The sequence below is a fragment of the Lycium ferocissimum genome, chromosome 8, assembly GCF_029784015.1.
Source record: "Lycium ferocissimum isolate CSIRO_LF1 chromosome 8, AGI_CSIRO_Lferr_CH_V1, whole genome shotgun sequence".
Lineage (NCBI taxonomy): Eukaryota > Viridiplantae > Streptophyta > Magnoliopsida > Solanales > Solanaceae > Lycium > Lycium ferocissimum.
Genome location: NC_081349.1, coordinates 17,413,442 through 17,428,447, shown reverse-complemented (window position 1 = coordinate 17,428,447; position 15,006 = coordinate 17,413,442). Strand labels below are relative to the sequence as shown.

At 39.2% G+C, this 15,006-nt stretch overlaps 1 protein-coding gene across 1 annotated transcript; it reads right to left on the bottom strand.

Annotated features, from left to right (window-relative positions):
- Positions 1-1,189: 1,189 nt before the first annotated feature.
- LOC132067400 (uncharacterized) lies at positions 1,190-14,865 on the bottom strand. The gene is made up of 14 exons (XM_059460616.1): positions 14,630-14,865; positions 9,636-9,709; positions 9,441-9,518; positions 5,569-5,644; positions 5,171-5,235; positions 4,224-4,325; positions 3,511-3,600; positions 3,355-3,429; positions 3,193-3,225; positions 3,023-3,103; positions 2,884-2,946; positions 2,434-2,502; positions 1,959-1,997; positions 1,190-1,870 (listed from the first exon to the last, which is right to left on the bottom strand). Exons 1-14 carry the CDS (start codon positions 14,670-14,672, stop codon positions 1,679-1,681), a joined length of 1,080 nt encoding a protein of 359 aa, XP_059316599.1. The 5' UTR covers positions 14,673-14,865; the 3' UTR covers positions 1,190-1,678.
- Positions 14,866-15,006: the final 141 nt, after the last annotated feature.

Sequence of the window (15,006 nt, the reverse complement as noted above, 5' to 3'; positions counted from 1 at the left end):
AGCTTATTCACCATATTGGAGCGTTTGAAAGGGCCTCGAGTGTGTATTTCCACACTACACACCTGATGATGATCATTGATGAGAGCCAGTCTCTCTATATGGAGCTCCTACAAGGTTTAGGAGATTGCTTGGTTGGGAGATTTAGAGGCGGAGGTGGCTATTTGCACAAAGGGCTATTTGTGCAAGTGACTTCTGTGAGGAAGGTTATGCTTGCAAGAAGGTCGTATGCATGCGAGGTTGATTAGAGGGTCATCTATGCAAGGAGGACATGTTTGGTCATTGAAGGCCAATCCTTCAATCAAGACTACACTTAGAAGACTAGCCAAACAGCGCCCTTACTTGTTAAGGGTAGCATTGTAATTGCCCATTAGTCTTCTTTACTTAGCTTATATATATATAGCTTGTCTTTGTTTCATTAGTTAGATTGAATGAATTATGTATTGAATACTCTAAGGAGTGTGAGTTTGTTTAGGGTTAGCTTAGTTAATGGTGAATTCCATTGTTGGTTTTGAATCTCATTTCCATAGATTTCATGAAGAGATTGTTCACTTGTGGATTCAATTGAATATCTCTTAACTTGATTTCAAATAGCTTAGGTTCTATTGACTGAATCCAATTGAAAGGATCTAGGTTTCATATACTTAGGTTTGTCCATAGATTCATTATCATTAGGGTCTAGCTTTTATCCTCTATTTCTCATTTAAGTTTGTCCATAGATTCATTATCATTAGGGTCTAGCTTTTATCCTCTATTTCTCATCCCCTTTTCTTCAATTCTCATCCCCAATTTCTTGTTTATCCTTAATTCAGCGTTTAAGTATTGATTTGGTGTTTCCCCCAAATCGATTCGTATCAAGTAAGATCTAGAAGGGAATGGATTTACATAATAATCTTATTCAAATTATTGTAGATGCCAAGCGCCAACACCAGAGCATTCAAAGGTGAAGGTCTTTCTTACCTAGCCCGAAACATTGTAAGCAAATGAGTAGTCTACTTATTTCTGGATAATAGGCAGAAGTAATTTGCATATGGAACGTGAAGAGAGTTCTGTGAACATTTATACCAATCAACTACATTTATACCAATTAACTAGTAACCCATGCTTAAGGTTAAGTCTTCATAAGCGTATGCTTTCATGTCTACCAGCCAAGAACCTTGTCAAAGCCGGACGATTCATTAATACGATCATCTCCGCTGATGCATATTGAGTATCATTTGCAACATGAATGCCCCAACGGACAATGGTACATGTTCCTGGACTACACATTAGTCCTCATTGAGACAGTTAACTGCTCCATGTCTAAGTACTACAGACAGCAAATCAACCCAACAGGTAGAATGCAAAGACCTAGGTATGACAAGCTGCAGACAAATGAAAATGCAGAAACAGCAGATAAATTTTTTTGATGAAGTGCAGGCGATAAATAACTTGACATGAAGAACCCCTTGTCCAATTTCCTGTTTTGCCTTTCTTCAGCTTATCTAACAGTATGTAGACAATTTCTAGCCTGAACTTAACATGTATCCTAAGTTTAACTCGGTAAATATTGGCTCTACAAAATTCGGCCATCCAAAAATGGCAAAATACTCCCTGAGCCAAGATGCTCAGCAGCTAGCAACACTAACCTCGAATATATACCATAGAAAAGTTCAATTATTTTAATGATTGATGAACTGGCTCACTTAGGATTCTGCATAGCACTGCGGCTCCTTGTGAGAAAAGAAGCACCAAAGCCTGGAAACTTACGCCCAAACACACCACCATAACCAGAGTTCTCATTGCTCCTCTGTTCTGAGGTGAAAACGGCATTGGAAACCTGAGGACTGCTTTCACTCGACACTTCGACTACATCTGATATACCTCCAAGATCCTGAAGAGAGGAAAACAAAAAGGGTCTTATTTCAGATCTCTATAGCCATGGTTAAAAAGGTTGAAACTTAAAAGAAAATCATTACTACCTTCAGACCTGAAGCAGATACAGCACCATGCAAAGGACGCTGCAAAAGTTTAAAAGAGGATTAGATCCTTTTATTAGTAGAAATGATAAAGAGCTTCTTCATGTGTAGGACAAAAACACCTTCAATAATCTTTTTTGTTGAACCCCAAAATTGGAAAGCAGGTTTCAAAGATATTGAGACCGTTCTTGCTTTCATTGTGGTGCAAGCAAAATTAACACATCCAACAATTTATAGCTAGCATATTCTCCAGCTCAACAAACTATTGGAAGATCTTTACTTCTGAAGTAGTAAGATTGTTCAGAACAAGGTTGAAATACTTCTAGAAGGTACTTACACTCTGGGAAGGGCCCAGTGCCATGTTGTATCCAATCGAAGCTAAATTAGAATTTTGCTTGTAAAACTGCTTTTCTATAAAGTTAATGAACTCTTAAATGGGGCAGAATTAATAGCTGCAAAATTTAACCAATTAACTAACCTTCGGAGATACGCTAGAAGCAGATGGAGATTGTGGTTCGACTGATAAATTTGGAGGCAAAGACCCGGTCTACAAAAAAAAAAAAAAAAAAGAAGCAAAATGCAAGTTATTAATAGACCGTGCATAGTTATCACAAGATTGGCATTCAAAAAAACTGGAAAAATCTAATATAAAAAGCAAAGAAATCACTCTATAATGTGAATTGGAGGACTTCGAATCTATTTATACAAAAGCAGCAGAGTGCCTGTCCAGATGACTGAAGATATGCTTTGACAAGTCATAACCAACGTGGTCTTGCAATAGATATAAGTAAATCATTCAACTTTTCCAACTCCCCAACAAACACAAACAAGAGAAGGAAGAAAGAACTAGGTCTGCAGCACGATAAGTTCTAAATATAAAACAACGAAACTATTGACCCAGCAATGTGAAAATAGTTTCAGAATTTACCCGTGCTGAGGGAGCTACTGATGGTAATTCAAGGGCAGGTCTAGATGAGCTAGATGGGGGTGCCTACATATTGAAGACAACAGGTTATTAGAAGAAAAAATTAGGAAAAGAAGAAATCAAACAATAAGACAAGTCATACCTCAATCTGCTCCTTTGCTCTACTAGTTTCAATGCTCCTAACAAAGGAAACCAACTTTCCCACGCCAAAGTTTGTTTCATTCTACACAGATCAGAATACCACCATGACTATAACATGGACATAATTTAATCTAAACCAACATTATGAAATTAGCAAGCCTATTCAAATACCTGCCTCCCTTCAATTCTACTAATTTTTGTCTCCTGTTCATATAGGAAAAGGCGGTTTTCATTTCCACAAGACAATCAAATCTTGCTAACGAGGCGAAATAAAAATAACAAAAAAAAAAAAAGATACATATGGAAATGCTGATGGAAAGAAGATTTTCTCACAAGTGATCGGACAACAAGGTGTACTGACTGGACATCCTCACCAAATGTTCTCACTTTTCCTCGAATTTCAGAAACCTATACATTGAATGGTGCTGCGTCAACAAGAAATCTCAAAGCTTCAACTTAACTAAAATTACAAGCCATTATTAGCCTTACCTCGTCTCTCGTTGCAGCAGTATTGTCCACACACTCGTCAATTTTAGAATCCACGCGGTCAATTCGTGAAGTTAAATGACGCTTTGTGGCCTGGCAACATAAAGGGACCCAATAAATTTCAAAGACACCAAAACATAACATAAAAGGTGAAGATCTCATAGAACACAACATTACAGCAGGCAAGCAAGCAATGGTCATAATCTTAACAGATATCTCTCCAGTAAACTTACTAACTGCCTCCCCACCAAGGGATAGAAAACATAGTTAGGGGTTCTATATAACTAAAATAAGGACAGATTTAATAACAAAAATTTTACTCCCTCTGTCCCAATTTATGTGACTTTTCTTTTTAGTTTGTCCTAAAAAGAATGATAACTTTTATGTATTTAGAAATAAATTAACATTAAAATTTCCATTTTACCTTAATGAGATTTATAGTCACACATATGTCTATGGCTTGTTTTCGATGACAAATTTCAAGTATTTTTGTCTTTCTTAAATTCCGTGCGCAGTCAAACTGCATCACATAAATTGGGACAGAGGAAGCAGTTGATTTCAAAGTCAAAATATTACAAAAATGATTAAATTACAATTTTGTCAAATGTGAAATCTTTTTTAAAGGATAAAAAAAAGTCTATCAACATTTTGCGTAGGGACTTTGTACATTTAGAATAGTATAGATAAGAACCGTAAATCAGGAATTAAGAACTTACAGCAATAGATGTATATACACTCTCAAGCTGTTTGGACACACTGCCACATGCATCAGATAAGCTCCGCCTGGTCGCAAACATTAATTCAGGAAGCTTCCAACCCTACAAGCATGCAAGTCAATTCTAAGGTGCAGTCATTAGCAAGAAACTCAGGAAGAAAAATATTCAAGCCTATGGCATCCGAACTAGCAGGCAAATAATTTAACTATAAAGCTCCCCTCATTAACACACACACACACACACACACACAGCACAGTAGACTAAAATCATATACCTATGATTCGCTATGTCAATTGCCTTTTAGTTCAACGATTTGTTTGAAAGTGGACAGACCAGCTTTGCCAGATTTTTGTCAAGATGAGGAAAATCAAATGGGTGAAACCAGGAAATATAAAAGAGGTGATGAAGTGTGGAACAGAGATGGAAATGCAGCAAAGGAGGAGAGATGGAATATTGTCCCAGCAAGTATATGGTGGACAATTTGGAAGGAGAGAAATCAAAGATGCTTTGAGGACAAACAAAACAGCATGCAGAGAGTGAAGTTAAACTGCCTAGACTTATATTACTTATGGTGTAAACAGGAAATGATAGATCAGGCAGTAGATATTTTTACAGCTTTAGACTGGTTATGATATAACGTAATAGTCAAGGCAATGTAAGTTGTAACGCATTTGGAGGGGGACACTACACTTTTGGATGTAGTAAACCTGTGGATATATAGTTTAACTGTTACGATTCTCGGAAAAAAGGCATATATTAGGAACAATAAACTCTTAGAGCAAGGAAATAATCTGTACCCGATCACTCCATTCCTTGAAATAAGGACGGTGTTGTCGATCAGTAAATGAAGGCTAGTTACTTGAACGTGAATTACAAGACATAATTTTTGCATCCAACATTATGATGACATACAATTCTATCTAGCAGAAAGAAATAAAAGGTGTTACCTTCCACCACACATAACCATACCCCATCACCACAACAACAATGATTACAGTATATCTGCTAGAACCTGAATAGAATTTAAAAAACAAGTTAAATGCGTAAAATAGAATCACAAAATATCATTGGTCTCTGCAAGAAATAATGCTACAAGTGAAGCAAAACAAAAAAGTATTTCAGGTAAAGAGATTTTAATTTGCAAGGCATGTGGAACACTGACAATGAGACCACAGTTTGTCTCAGTAGATTGAGAAAATGACAACAGATATGTCCTGAGGCACTCCTGGGGTAAAGGTCTTGTTGTTTCCACCTGAAGGCAGAAGATTTTTTTTTTTTTTCTTTTGGTACAGGAAGAATATTTAATTGCTTCCATATACAACTAACAATCTGTAGTAACAGAAACCTGATCCACTTGATGTCACAATTGTAACAGATCTATTTGAAGCCAACAGTTGCAGCTCCTGCCGTAAGCTATTAACCTGTAAAGAAAATCATTCTCTGTAAATAAGACCTTTTGAACATCAGAGCAGCTGGTATGCTGATATTAGAAATCAATTAACCGCCTTTTTTTACAGAGAAAAACATTGACAGCTTACAGAAAAGGAGTGATAATGTAAAGCAACTACACAAGGCACAAATAATTACTTGTACACTCATCGATGTTCTTTTTCTTTTGAGCTGCACAAGCATAATATTGAACCATATACAAGGATGTTTTTCAGGGGAAGGAAATCAACAAAAGGCCGTTTTAGTGAATATAAGCTATATGAGACCTTTTGAATTCAGAGCATCAGGTATGCTGATATTAGAAATCAATTAAACCACTTTTTTTGGTTAAAGAGAAAAACATTGACAGCTTATAGAAAAGGAGTGATAATGTAAAGCAACTACACAAGGCACAAAAAATACTTGCTACACATCAATGTTCTTTTTCTTTTGAGCTGCGCAAGCATTATATTGAACCATATACAAGGACGTTTTACAGGAGAAGGAAATCAACAAAAGGCTGTTTTAGTGAATATAAGCTATATGATCTCCAAGCACCAGACAATGTTTAATTCTATGAACTGCAAACCCCAAACCTCCAAGGTCTGCATATTCAAGCTTGACGTCGAGTGCATATAAGTCAACCTCCAGTCATAATCAAGCTTCAAATCAATCTTGAGAGTTGAGCGCGACTCATGTCAATAAACTGAACGAGCTTAGAATGAGCTCAAACTCGAACTTCAGTCCATGCGCACATTTTCAGGTCTATTGGGAAATTCTAAAAAATGTATAGCTTAAGCAAATCTTAAAATTGAATACAGTAAATTAAGATCTTCTCAAATTGTTGCAGAAAAATAGAAATGACCAAATTATTTTTTCTATTTGACAAGGAAAAGTTTCTTTAAAAGAAGGGCAAAGAGCATGCCCGTATAAAAGGAGTATACAAAACAATAGAAAACCTTACAAAATTGCATGGTTTTCTCCGAATGACACACAATCTTCTATACAAACAAGACTCCCATGGGTGCACCAAAAGCATATAAGGGATAAGAGGTTATTCCTGAAGTGTACAAGATCCTTCCCTACTCTTTTAAAAGCTCTCCTATTCATCTCTCTGTAAGGCCCACATAAGTGCTAGAGGAGCAACCCATGCCCTGTGCCTTCTCCTCCGTCTATAAAAGTCTAGCTGAACAATGTTTCTTTCACGGTGCCCCGGACCATCTCAAAATGTCACACCATAAACAGGATGCTGTCCGACAATGCAAAAGGAGGTGATTTACATCGTCTCCTGATTCTTTACACATGACGAACAAACTTACAAGAGTAATCTTTCTCTTCCTCAAGTTGTCTGTCATAAAGATCACCCCACTCGCTACTAGCCAAGTGAAAAAATACATCTTTCTTGGTACCTTAGGGATCCATACTGAGGTACGTGGAAAAACTGACTCCTCCCTAGATAGGAAGCTTCTCATAACGGGACTTAACTGAAAAGATATTGTTTCCCCTGCCTCCCATTTCCATGCATATTGTCTATCCTGTGAAGTTTGTTTGTGGAGCGACCAAATTTCGAAATTTTTCAACCTCTCAAATTTAAGAATTCCTCCTAAACCTCAAATACGAATGCACTACCCCCCTTGCATACTCCATAATTCTTGGACTAGCATCTCCTTTTGACATGAAATTATGTACATGTTCGGAAATGTGAATCTTAGGATGATGTTCCCGCACCATCTATGTCCCCAAGAACTCACTCTAATCTCAATACCGAATGACCATCAAATATATAACCTAAAAGAAAGATACTTAATAGCATCTATGTATATTTTTTGATGTTCTAGACAATTTGTAAAAGAAACATAGCTAGAGTGATCCTACTTTTGTAATTGTCTACTTGGGGACTATACATTTTGGTATAGTATACCAGTTAATATATAGAAATGTTACCATTGTAAAAAAAAAAAAAAAAAAAAACACAAAGCAATCTTAACGGGTCAGATGAATTGAGTCATGGACATCTAAGCAATCATTAACGAGCCCAGAGATCCTTATTCACAAAATAGCTCGAGATAGCCAAAGACCTATGAGCTCAAGTTCATAATGGACACGATATAATAAACATAAAAATAAGCAAACATTGAGCTTACTTGAGCCCAGAGATCCTTATTCACAAAATAGCTCGAGATAGCCAAAGACCTATGTCCAGCCCACCAGCCCACATAGGTGAAGAAACGAGGAAAGATAATGGACACGTGTAGGCATTCAATATATAAAATAAAAATGAGTTAAGTCCAAGTTAATTTCAGAGACAAGTTCCTTCACAACATGATAGCCGTCAACGCGAATGATTACAAAATCTCATAATTTACGACCAATTCATTCAGCATTTCCTTTTCCAGAGGACAATTTTGCACGTCTAAATCAAGTATTAGTTCCTAACCCTGTTCATCATGAAATCTTGGTTCATCTCTCCGCTATTGGGTAAAAGATGCCTCCCATCAGCTCAACAAATCATCCACCTCCCCTATTTCTCCTTGACACCTATACTGTTGTCCTAGAAAAATGCAAAACTGGAACAGGGGGCATTTTAAGCCATATGCATCAAGCGCTGGGGCACAGTCCTTTTTAACTTTGAAAACTAAAACGCATGTAGTAGTAAAATCGCTGTAAAGAAACAACTATTTGTGACACATATAAGTTATCATTTTACTCAGGTTCACATTCCAGTGGAGACAAAAACACTAGGTGATTTCTTCCCATCTGTCTAACCATTGGTGGATAGAGTTACTAGGTACCTGTTGTTGGTGGGAGATATAGGTATCCCGTGGAATTAGTCGAGGTGCCCCCAAGCTGGCCCGGCACCATGGTTATAAAAAAAAATAAGTCTATCATTAATCAAATAAGTGCATCAGAAAAAGGAATGAAGTGGTATTTTTGTTATGGCCTTATGGGAGAGTTGTTATAAGAGAGACACTGGAACTGAGAGAAATATTTAGCTTAAAATGCTAATAAAATAGCCCTTGGTTCAAAGTACCCACACTAGTAATACCATTATCTTCAATAACCATAATACTCTGGTGAAAAATCCAAGAAAAAAGAAATAGTCCAAGACTTGGACAAATAATGTCTTCTCATAGAAAGCAATGATACACTAGGCTATGATTAAATTGGGGAGACAACTTCCTTCCTAATAGCCTCTCTGTATCAACAAAAAACCTTCCACGATCACCTACCTGCCTAGCTAGCTTGCAGGCTTCTGTTATCAAAGCTTCCTTGCCACATTTGTTTGGCAGTTTAACAGGATACTCCACATATGCTAATCCATTCCTTTCTCAATACACCATTCAATTTCCTATGTGTACAAGCTACTTCCCATCCTTCAGTTATTAACTAAATTTTCTCCCAGATCCCCTCCAAAGTTTAGTTCCCCAAAATAACCAACAAAAAGAAAATGCTAAAGCTTTCTATGCTGACCAAAAGACGTCCTAATCTCCTCTCTCAGACTCTCATATGGGCCGGACACCTACTGAAAAATTACTGCATATGTATGGCATGCCCCACATACAAAAATCAATCTTCTATATCCCACGCCTTCTACCTATTCCATGAAGAAACTTCCAAACCGATATCCACTTGTCGAGGATGACATGCAAAACTTTAGGTTTACAAGAAATTTTTATATTCTAACTCCAGCATAATCATACAATGAACAAACTAAGAAAAATCACAAGTTCCAAAGATGAGTAAAACCATATGCAGCAAAAATGAACAAGCAAGGGGAAACTGCAAAACCTGCTGCAGCAAAGAATCATTTTTTGGCTTTGGAGTTGAATTGGTTGAATTATCCTGTTTAATTCCCTTCAAAGCAATCTGCAGTCAGAGGACACAATGTGTTAGATTTAGCTCATTTCAAATTGACATGGTAGAGAAACTAAAATCAACGCAACCAACGCTCTGAAAACACTAATCAGTGAATAGCAACCAGACCTTAAATGCTCCTGAGAAAATATCGGAGACACTTGGCAATCGTCCTTCCTTAGCAAGTACTGACCCTACAATGCCTGCACAAAATATAAGATAAGTTATTCGATACCACCGATGCACTTGTCTTTACCTTATTAACTTTATTGTTTTAACACCAATGAATATTATGCAGAATAAAAGAAAGTTGCAATTCTTAAAATTCCCTAGATAGTTCTTTCTCCCAATGTGTAAAATTCAAAAGTTGTATAAAATCACTTTAATCTCGTCTAGCTATTCTCCTTCTGTCTTATTTTCACATCATACCTAGTTTTCCAAAACTTTCTACTCTTCTACTTTGTTAAGGCATGAAAGGCACACCCAAAAACTAATAAAGGGTTATTGCTCCCAGCTAGGAAAAGGGTCCATATATGACCTATATGGTACGCATCTTCCCCTTCGCATTTTCGAAAGATGTTTCCACATCTCAAAAACGACAAAGAAACTCTACTTTTGAACCAAAAAGGGAAGTAGATGTTTATTTAAAGCTGATATTTCCGGGTCACAAACTTTTCCAGCATTAATGTAAAAATTGATGAAACAATAGTCACGGTAGTACTTCCATTGCAAATTGGCATTCACTTAAGGGTCGTTAGGTAGGCTATATAAGAATAGTACTGATTAGAATATAATTTGTTTTTTTGAGAAGGAGTGATTAGAATGTATTAGTAATGCTGGGATTAGCAATGTTGGTATGCTTAGTTATTTTTTATCTAATTGCTTGGTTTGTTGTATTAAATAACCTGAATAGTGTGTATTTAGAATAGGAATAGTAATGGTATTATTAATGTCATGGTTTACTATGTATAAGAATAGCATTGAGTAGGGGTATACCTAATAGTTATACAACAACAACGACAACAACATACCCAGTGAAATCCCACAATATGGGGTCTAGGGAGGGTAAAGTGTACGCAGACCATACCCCTATCTCGGAAGATAGGGAGGCTGTTTCCGAAAGACCCTCGGCTCAAGAGAAAACACAACGAGAAAGGTTAGATAAGCACAAGCAGTTCAAAGCAAAATGCAAATGAAACTAAAGAAAGCGAATAAGTCAAAATACAAGAGCGAAAAAAAAAAAAGAGCGATGAAATACCACAGATAAATAAGATAATCGAAGTACAAGAAACAACATATAGTAGCAAGAAACAAAGGACAATAGACTATAGATCGAAACAGCGACTACCTACTAGCCTTCTACCCTAATCTGAGTCCTCCAAAACCTCCTATCTAAGGTCATGTCCTCGGTAAGCTGAACCTGCGCCATGTCCGTCGTTAACGCTCTCCCTAATACTTTTCGGCCTACCCCTACCTCTTACCGAAACCATCCATAGCTAACCTCTCACACCTCCGCCTTTGCATCCGTGCCTCTCCTCCTCGCATGCCCAAACCATCTCGGCCTCGCTTTCTTCATCTTGTCCTCCATGATGCTACTCCAACCTTATCCGGATATCTTCATTCCTAATCTTATCTCGCTTTGGTGTGCCCACACATCCATCGCAACATTCTCATTTCCACAACTTTCATCTTTTGGACGTGAGAGCTTTTGAGCCCCAACACTCTGCCCCGTACAACAAGGTCGGTCTCATAACCACTTTGTAGAACACACGCCTTTAAGTTTTAGTGGCACCTTCTTATCACACAAGCTCACGAAGCAAGCCTCCATTTCATCCACCTGCGCCCAATACGATGTGAGACATCGTCGTCAATATCCCCGTTTCTTGTATAATAGACCCAAGATATTTGAAACTTCTTTTTTTTTGGGATGGCCTGGGTACTAAGCCTCACTTCCACGCCAGGCTCATGTGTCGCGTCACTGAACTTGCACTCGTGTACTCTTGTCTTGGTCCTACTCAACTTGAACCCTTTAGACTCCGAGTTTGTGTCCAAACCTCCCGGCTTAGCGTTCACTCCGCCGCGTGTCTCGTCGATCAAGACTATGTCATCCGGATGGGCTTAAATAACATACACCATGGCACCTCGGCTTGAATTCGCGCGTTAGACAATCCATTTTATGCACTAGAGCAAATAAAAATGGGCTAAGAGCCATCCCGGCGCAACCCCGTCTCCATTTCGCGGGGAAGTGCTCAGTCTCAAATAAAAATGGGCTAAGAGTATCCTCTCCCGTGGTCTTGGCTCCATAAATACATGTCTTGATACCATGCCCTAATGTACGCTACGGGTACACCTGCGGCCTCCCGCATCTCAGCGTAGAACCTCTCTTGGCACTTTGTCATAAGCTTTTCCTGGGTCGATGAAAACCATGTGCGGTCCTCTTCCTCTCCTATCTTTGCTCCACGGTCTCCTCGCAAGATGGATGGCTTCGTAGTCGACGCCCAGACACGTGAATCGGCGGTTCTGCGAAATGGACACGCCTCTTCTCCCTCATCTCCACACCCTTTCCCCCAACTTTCATAGTATGGCTTAGCGGTTTGATCCCTTTATAGTTGTTGCAACTTTGAATATCACCACTTGTTCTTATACAAAGGAACCATCATACTCCACCTCCATTCCTCGAGCATCTTCGCCGTCTTAAAAATAACATTAAACAATCCAACCACTCCAAACCTACCTGCCCGCACTCTTCCAAAACTCCCCGGGGGATCTCGTCGGGACACCGTAGCTCTTCCCTGCACATCCTGCCGAACATCACCCTTAACCTCACTCCACTTTATACTCTCTGATACCCCGAAAGTCGCGACGCCTCTCGGGTACTCCAAATCTCCCGACACTGATGTCTCATCACCTTTCTCGTTCAAGAGTTTATGGAAGTATGTTGCCGTCTCCGTCTAATGAGAGCTTCCTCTGCCAATACACTTGCCATCCTCGTCCTTGACACGGCACGACTTTACTCGATCCGGAGTCCGTGCCTTTCTCTCTTCGCCTTGGCTAGCTTGAACAACTTCTTATCCCCGCCTTTGTCCTCTAGTTCGCATAGACGTTCGAAAGCTGCCGTTTTGCGCGTAATCGCCAACTTCGCTTCCTCTCGCAATCTTATACCTTTCCTATTCGTCCGCTTCTCCTCATCATCTTTGTCTACCAACCCGCGTACGCCACATACTTTCTTTTGCTTCCACCTTTCCGCCCGACTCTCCATTCCACCGCGCCTCCGCCGCGCTGCCATGGCGCCTCTCAAGAACTCCTGGGGCATCTCTAGTCGTTTCCCATGCGGCTCGCCATCGTATCCCACGTACGCTCACGTCTCCCCCTAACTGTCCCAACGGCCCCATAGCCATCAACTTCTCCCCCCTCACCGGGCCTTCGACAAAGTCGGACTCCCCACCCGATCCTTGGCCGGTCGTCCGCGACCCTCTTTTTCTTCTTTCTCGTAATCCCAGATCCGTCAAAGCTTATGTTGGGTCGTAAGGTTCTCGCTCGGAATGACCTTGCCGGTCTTTACAAAGACCTTTATCCTCTTTTAAAGGAGCAAAAAAGTCTATGCGTCGCGGCCGTCGAACTACGAAAGGTTGCCAAGTGCGCTCCTTCTTCGGGAAACTTGAGTTGGCTACCACCTAATCCAAAAGCTTTGAGCGAAATCCGAAGTTATACTCCTCCTCCATTCCTGACTCCGAAGCCGAAACCTCCATGCTCATCATCATAACCCCCCGAGGTTGAGTCGATGTGTCCATTGAATCTCCTCCTATGAATAACTTCTCCGTGGGCGGTATACCTCCCACCACTTCATCCAAATCCTCCCAAAAGCACCTGCCTTTCTCCTCGTCGTCCAAGCCAACGCTATGGCGCGTAAGCACTAATAATGTTCCAAGGTAAACCCTTCCACAACTAACTTAACCGTCATCATCCGGTCATTGACCCTCCTCACCTCTACATAGGTTGAAAACACTACCAAACAAGGGATTAAATAATACTCCCTTCGTCCCAAATAAGTGTCGATTTAGCTCATTTCACGCCCATTAAGAAAAACAATAAATATAAGGTAAAGTTTACTAAGTTACCCATATTTATTAGATGTTTATTAAGAATTAAGCACTACATATTTATGACAAGGGGCCCCGCAACAGCTACCCTTCGGGTGCGCGCGCACAGGGTAAACCCCACTCCTGTGCAAATAGCTTGTAAACCACACAAGAGAGATAACCCGCACTAGGCAAGCCCCATGCGACGAGCTCAACCCATAAGGCAAATCCCCTGCTATCGTATGCAAGGGGTTTTGAACCTGAGACCTCTATTATGGTAGCCCCTTGCTCAACCAACTGAGCCACCGTTGCAGGTTGAGAATTGAGCACTATTAAAAAGAAGTAGTTCTTTAATATAAGGGTATAGTTGAAAACAATTACTATTTTTTTGTCTTGAATTCCTAAAGCGACATTGATTTTGGGACAGATTATTTTTGCTAAAGCGACACTTATTTTAGGACAGAGGGAGTATCAAAGTTAATACCAATACTCCCTACGTCCCGAAATAAGTGTCATCTTAGAAATAAAATTGTCCCAAAATAAGTGTCACCTTAGGAATTCAAGACAAAAATTGGCAAGTGTTTCCAACTATGCCCTTAGAATTAAAAAAGTAGTCCTCTTTAATATTGCTCAATTCTGGAAAAAAAAAAACTTCTAATAAATAGGGGTAGTTTACTAAACCCCACATTGTACTTATTGATCTATGAATGGATGTGATTTTTGCTAAGGTGACACTTATTTTGGGACCGGAGAGAGTAGTTATACATAGGTTGAAAATACTACCAAATAATCTAGGGATTAAATAATAGCAAAGCTAACACCATTATTATTTTCTCTACCAAACGACCCCTAGGGTTTAGGAAACCGCTAAATTTGCAAGTTTTGTGATAGCAACAAAAGAGTTCCCCATAGATAACATAATAAGCGCTACACATCCTATTCACCTAGAGTCTAAAGTGTAGTAACTAAAATTCTAGCAATAGTGACTATTAACACGTGTATGCAAACAAATAAATATAGACACAGTAAAGGAGAGTAACGAACCAGCACCAACGATGATAGTGAGTTTGCCGAGAGGGAGAGCCATTGAGTTTGTTTCTCGGAATCGATCATCAAACACACGAAACCATTGAGATTTCTAAGTGCGTCAGTGAGGGTGAGTTTGATTAATTAAAATTGACAACTTGGAGAACAAGGCAGAGTCAGTTTGATCGATCAACCCTACTTTTGTGACTCTGCTCTGAACCTTATTTTTAGGGAGAAAAAAAATATATAATTTATAAATATACATAAATAGATTTTAATATGAAGAAAGCTGCAGAATTTTGGATTTACGAAAAGGACCCGGATAAGTAAGGAAGAATATGCTTCTATCGACTGGGAAGTGGGAACATGCTGAGCCAGTCCAGAACTTTTTGGGC

What these genes read in the sequence shown, in the direction of transcription:
- LOC132067400 (XM_059460616.1), bottom strand. Translation starts at nt 14,672, where the DNA reads ATGGCTCTCCCTCTCGGCAAACTCACTATCATCGTTGGTGCTG. An exon ending in CACTATCATCGTTGGTGCTG is followed by an intron (nt 9,710 to 14,629) that starts GTTCGTTACTCT and finishes TATTTTGTGCAG; the next exon opens with GCATTGTAGGGTCAGTACTT. An exon ending in GTGTATATACATCTATTGCT is followed by an intron (nt 3,601 to 4,223) that starts GTAAGTTCTTAA and finishes TTATGTTGCCAG; the next exon opens with GCCACAAAGCGTCATTTAAC.